The following is a 6,556-nucleotide window of genomic DNA, read 5'->3' on the forward strand; positions in this document are numbered from 1 at the left end:
AGTAGTTTTTAGTTTGTTTTTAGTTTTAGCTATTTTAGGGGGATATCTGTGTGTGCAGGTGACTATTACTGTGCATAATTATTAGGCAACTAAACAAAAAACAAATATATACCCATTTCAATTATTTATTTTTACCAGTGAAACCAATATAACATCTCCACATTCACAAATATACATTTCTGACATTCAAAAACAAAACAAAAACAAATCAGCGACCAATATAGCCACCTTTCTTTGCAAGGACACTCAAAAGCCTGCCATCCATGGATTCTGTCAGTGTTTTGATCTGTTCACCATCAACATTGCGTGCAGCAGCAACCACAGCCTCCCAGACACTGTTCAGAGAGGTGTACTGTTTTCCTTCCTTGTAAATCTCACATTTGATGATGGACCACAGGTTCTCAATGGGGTTCAGATCAGGTGAACAAGGAGGCCATGTCATTAGTTTTTCTTCTTTTATACCCTTTCTTGCCAGCCACGCTGTGGAGTACTTGGACGCGTGTGATGGAGCATTGTCCTGCATGAAAATCATGTTTTTCTTGAAGGATGCAGACTTCTTCCTGTACCACTGCTTGAAGAAGGTGTCTTCCAGAAACTGGCAGTAGGACTGGGAGTCGAGCTTGACTCCATCCTCAACCCGAAAAGGCCCCACAAGCTCATCTTTGATGATACCAGCCCAAACCAGTACTCCACCTCCACCTTGCTGGCGTCTGAGTCGGACTGGAGCTCTCTGCCCTTTACCAATCCAGCCACGGGCCCATCCATCTGGCCCATCAAGACTCACTCTCATTTCATCAGTCCATAAAACCTTAGAAAAATCAGTCTTGAGATATTTCTTGGCCCAGTCTTGACGTTTCAGCTTGTGTGTCTTGTTCAGTGGTGGTCGTCTTTCAGCCTTTCTTACCTTGCCCATGTCTCTGAGTATTGCACACCTTGTGCTTTTGGGCACTCCAGTGATGTTGCAGCTCTGAAATATGGCCAAACTGGTGGCAAGTGGCATCTTGGCAACTGCACGCTTGACTTTTCTCAGTTCATGGGCAGTTATTTTGCGCTTTGGTTTTTCCACATGCTTCTTGCGACCCTGTTGACTATTTTGAATGAAACGCTTGATTGTTCGATGATCACGCTTCAGAAGCTTTGCAATTTTGAGACTGCTGCATCCCTCTGCAAGATATCTCACTATTTTTGACTTTTCTGAGCCTGTCAAGTCCTTCTTTTGACCCATTTTGCCAAAGGAAAGGACGTTGCCTAATAATTATGCACACCTGATATAGGGTGTTGATGTCATTAGACCACACCCCTTCTCATTACAGAGATGCACATCACCTAATATGCTTAATTGGTAGTAGGCTTTGGAGCCTATACAGCTTGGAGTAAGACAACATGCATGAAGAGGATGATGTGGACAAAATACTCATTTGCCTAATAATTCTGCACTCCCTGTATGACAAATATATGCCCGTACTGTCTGGTAAATAAATACAGCGTCAAACTGCATGTGTACATGATTGAAAAACATCCAAATCTGCAGAGGTGTGAGAAGGTTTTGAATGAGATTTCAGAGGTTTTCATAGACCTAAAACTTTCTGCAGCTTTCCCACGACCACCCTCCAAAACACAACACCATGTTGTATTCCTGCAGCAGCTGGCGCGAAGAAACGTCTATAATATAATGAATCTGAATAAAATATTAAAAACTGGACAGCACTGAGCATGCATTACCAATGAAGGCAGACACATATCTAAACGCTGGATCAGCTTAGCGATGTGTTTAGCCGCTGTGTACAGAATGCAGCCAGCTACTTTTTAATTTCAGTATGTCACAAAGTGTAATTAAAAACAAAACATAAGGACACGAGTCAAAGAGAATAACTAACTAAGGCTAATATTAAAAAAAAGAAAAATAAACTCTTAACACTAGAAACAAATCAGTGCGCTTCTTCTTCGGTCTAGTTAACTGGGGTTAAACGAATGTACAGCCTTGTTACTTTTTTATGTGTCGACTATGTAAAGAAGTAAAGAACAAACTGCTACCTACCCATTATCTGGCCTGAAAAATAGGTAAAAATAACAACAAGGCATTAACAAGTTTAACTTGCGCGAGCCACGCGCTGGCTGTTGCTATGGCTACGACGTAACTACACGTAGAACGTCCAAAGATCACCACGACGTTAGCCAGCGCGAGCACCGGATACTTGATTGTCTACCAAAATAAAAGCAGCCACCTTGGAGACCTTTGTTTCATTTGACACGCACTACCACGTTTAAAGCGGTTACTTATTTGTGAAACCGTTTGCTTTGTTGCTATAGCAGCTTTGTTTTAACCTCTTGAGCAACACTTAAGACAACTGCTTATTCCATGTTTTGGGCAGCTGGAGTGTGCTGAAGGCACATAGGGTACTTTAAGTTAGTTTTAACCATAACCATACTTATTATGTATACATGGGTATATTTTGAAATAAAATAATATCAGCATAATACATAAGTTTATTACTAAAGCAAGTATGACTACAATAAAAAAAACAACACAAATATTAAATGCATAAACAGACCAGCTGTGTCATGTTTCACATGGGCAAGTTTGGCAAAAAAAGAAAAGAAGCAAAACTACTGATACTCTGTGTGATTCAATTACAAACTTTAACCTAGTTACCACACGAAGCTGCCTTCACTCATTAGCACCACACAGGAAGGCGACACTGGCGTTGATCCCCTCATGTAGGCCTAATCTGAGACCATAGAAGTAATGGGTCACTTTTAAAGGACATACTTGAGTTATTGTGTGTAAAACAGCGACACGCACAGTGCCGTGAAGTCACATTATCCGAGCTTTTCCTGCTCGCATGCACAGGTCACACACTCCATGCGCTGTTTGGGATGTGTGCATGTAGTTCATTGCCTCAGAACTAATGCGAAATAGCGGCCAGACATTCCCGCAGGGGGTCGGCTTTTACAGGACACATTGTTTCATAGTAGTAAATGGTTAACAAATGTCATTGGACCTACATTTGCGCCTTATCCTGTGACATCATTGCTGTCATCTTTGTATTTTTCCCCGTGACTGATGGAAAATTGTGAATGCCGTCTTTCCTAATAGAGATTGAGAGCGTGAGGCAGGGTGAGATCTCTGGTCTGATTTTATTTGGGATGCGTGCCGCACTATTTATGGACCCATCAATGAATCGTGCAGACTCAGTCGCTCTGATGCAAATTGCATTCGCCCACTTAAGTCTAGCCTACCTCCCTTCCGTGCCTGTTTATCTGCCTCGGCAGCAGAAAGAAAGTGGGCGGGGGGGCGAGTGGTGATCGTGACAAAAGCGGGAAAGGATGTACTCAAGCAGAGACAATAAACCTCTCACCCTACCGTAACAAAAATGAGGAGACAGAAGACGCACCTCCTCTTTGTCTCTGCTACTGACCAAATCCCCAAATCCCCCCCATGGCAAGGGCATGAAAATAAGCACAAGAGCACAAAGTGACCACAGCTGAGTCCTTTGTCACGTCACGAGTTATTGCTTCACGTATATTTAAACTCTGCCATAACTGTCCATCTACAGGAGCTGATCTGCTAATTGAACCCCTAATTTCCTTCGGGATTAATAAAGTATTCTGATTCTGATTCTGAACCCAGCCAAAGTTAACTGGCCAGAGCTGTAATTTATAATATATTAACAATAAGACTAATAATCATTCCCTGTCATAACTGCCTGGCTTACCCTTGAACCGCATTTGAGGCGGTCTCTGTGGCAAATTAACCTAATTCGGTAAGGTGCTTCCAGTGTTTTTAGGGGCTCTGAGCCTGCAGGGACCGGGAGCTTGGCGTCTATTGAGTCTGTTTCCGGCACGCTATGCTGTGTGGGCAAGTGTATAATGAAGCATGCTGAGTGTCTGCTTGCTTGCGTGCGTACGTGTGTGTGTGTGTGTGTGCAGTGAGGGAGGAAGGAGAGGGGAGGGGCTACAGGAGAAAGTGCGTGTGTGTGCGTCTATCTGTGCGTGCAAGTAAAGAAGGGAGGAGGGGTGAATATGACCCACTCTTCTTTTTTTGGCACGAAATGACTAATATTGTCACGCCTGACATATTTAGGCTAGGCAGCAACAAATAAATAAATAAATAAAATTAAATGTCGAGGCCAAATACGCAGGTGGAACTCACCAAAAGACCTTGCCAAATGGCCAAATGTGCCACAGACATAACCACAGGCTTTTATTTTCATGTTTTGGGATATAACTTTTGTGAAATAAGCCAAACATTCCCATCCCACACACTTTTTTCAGTGGATACGTGAGCAGCTTTGTTTGTTTTGGGTTTTTTTTGTTCCTCCTCATCACGCATTGTCAGCTCCGTGCAAACATAAGACATGTCCACCTGTTATCTTGCGTCATTGTGGCTGGCTCTCCTGCCCAGTTTTGTCAACCATCCACTCACTTGTTTCCTCTTTGAGTAAGAGAAGAAACCCCCATGTGTGATTCACGAAAGATCTGCAGAATACTTATTTGTTAACTTTCCCACATAGGAGACCCGGAAAGAAAATCGTAGTTAAAGCCCAGTTTTGATTTAAATAATCTTCCTTTAGCAAGCCCACTCTGAGTGGGCGAACATCATACTAAAACATTACCAAAAAGTAATAGAGAAAACAAATCATCTTCTTTGTTAGATGGGTATAGTTTTGTCTTTGCTGTGGCGTTACTGTAAGCTAAGGCAGTTGATGCTTCCATTGTCAGTCAGAGGCTCACATTTGGTTGACTTGCTGTTTATAACTCAGGTGATATTACATTGTATACCAGTTTCATATTTGGTGATGATGTCCCTTAAAATCCCAAAACCTTGACAGATGCTGGCCCAGATATAGGCCTAGAGTCTCTCTCTCTCTCTCTCTCTCTCTCTCTCTCTCTCTCTCTCTCTCTCTCACACACACACACACACACACACACACAGTCTTTAAAACTCAGAGAGGTATGTTGAATCAAAGCATGCTCCTTATACTGTTCTGTTGTACAAATCCTTATACCCTATATTTATATATATTTATAGTCTAACATCATGTATATACTGTATATATAGTAATTAGTAATCCATTCCTTATTTATTCCATAATTGACTCCAACATCTTTGCACCCGGCACCATTTGCAATCCATATGAGACATAACGAGTCACCTCCATCTAAATTTAAATGCAGGTATCGCTCTATGTGTCTGTCCATATGGCAAACTGTTCAGGTTCCATGGCTCCCATGTTCCGCTTTGGTACACGGATATGAACTTTATTAGAAAACTGTCCTTTTTCACTTATTCAAACATTTAAATGACAACACTGTGAACACCTTTTGTGAGAGATTGGCCAAAGGTGAATATCCGTTTACCCATATTTATATTATAGTCACAAGTCACCTAGAGTGAGTTTTTGGCCACTTAGAACAATAAACACTTTTGCTTTCAGATATGGTTCATCACTGGCACACATGCATGAGCATATCTTTGACAAAAATGGCTGAACCTTTTACCCAACTCAACCTGCACGGGTCACGAGGCAGTTTCCTGAAAGTCACAGGAGTCTAATAAAGATGCTTGCAGTACCTCATCCTACCATTTGAAGCCACCAGTGAGAGAAGCAGCTTGGGATATCTTTTAAGGACTACCTCAGCCATTGTTTGCTGTAGACATATCTGTCCAGCTATATATCTACCAGTTTCACTGTGTGTGATTCTGATTTGCCTCTGTGTCTGTCTGTCTTTGGCCCTTCCTGCATGTTTCTCGCTCTTTCTCACCCTAATGGGTTCTCTACTGCTCCCTTTCTGCTTGAATTTCTGGTAGCTTGCCTGTCTTTCTCTCTGTCTTTTTGCTTATTTGTGGATCTATTAAGTGACCGTCTCACTGTATGTGTGTGTGTCTGCGTGTGTGCTGAATGGATTTGCATGCGAGCCAGTAGGGTGACCCTGCTCTCTCACGCCAAGTCTTGTGTGGAACAAATAGGACTGGTCGGATGTCGTGACAGCACTCACATCAGTTTAAATAAGAGCGCCTGTGCTGCAGTCGTGCATGTTTGCGTCTCTGTGTGTGAGTGTGTGTGCGTTGAAGCAAACAGCCAGGCACGCATTTAACCAGAAAAGGCTTTGCTGGGCTTTGTATGTGAGTAGGAGTGAGTGCTTCTGTATATATGTGTGTGTGTGTGTGTGTGTGTGTGTGTGTGTGTGTGTGTGTGTGTGTGTGTGTGTGTGTCTGTCTCCAGGGTGGTGCACAGTATCTTGTGAGGTTTGAGGTTTCGTGAGGAGGAAGACAGATATTAACAGTTTAATGAGCTCAGTGGGGTTTGCACAGAGTGACACACGGGCCAAAACACTCCACGGAGTTCCTTTCGGCAGGAACAGGTTCGTCCTGTAAGGCCAGCCTGCCTTCTGAATAAATGAACGCCATTGTGGGGTTAAACAGAGTTCACTTTGACATACATCACTGCAATTATAATGACTACTGACCACAATTGTCATTTAAAACACTTAGTCGTGATGCCTGAGATTTAAAATAGACGTGTTATTTTAGAGGGTGCAGGCGGCGGCAGCT

The 6,556-nt window shown here is 42.7% G+C and overlaps 1 protein-coding gene across 1 annotated transcript in view; it reads right to left on the minus strand.

The window, feature by feature from the left end:
- lekr1 (Leucine-, glutamate- and lysine-rich protein 1) overlaps positions 1 to 2,679 on the minus strand; it is a 99,598-nt gene extending 96,919 nt beyond the window's left edge. The window contains 1 exon segment of the mRNA XM_085245464.1: positions 2,039 to 2,679. Within this exon segment, the coding sequence (XP_085101590.1) occupies positions 2,039 to 2,042 (4 nt within the window). The 5' untranslated portion in view covers positions 2,043 to 2,679.
- Between the last annotated feature and the right edge of the window lie 3,877 nt (positions 2,680 to 6,556).

This window comes from Mchenga conophoros, linkage group LG14, assembly GCF_057382185.1.
Source record: "Mchenga conophoros isolate Kocher_MC1m ecotype Shallow Benthic linkage group LG14, M_conophoros_male_GT1.1, whole genome shotgun sequence".
Classification (NCBI taxonomy): Eukaryota; Metazoa; Chordata; class Actinopteri; order Cichliformes; family Cichlidae; genus Mchenga; species Mchenga conophoros.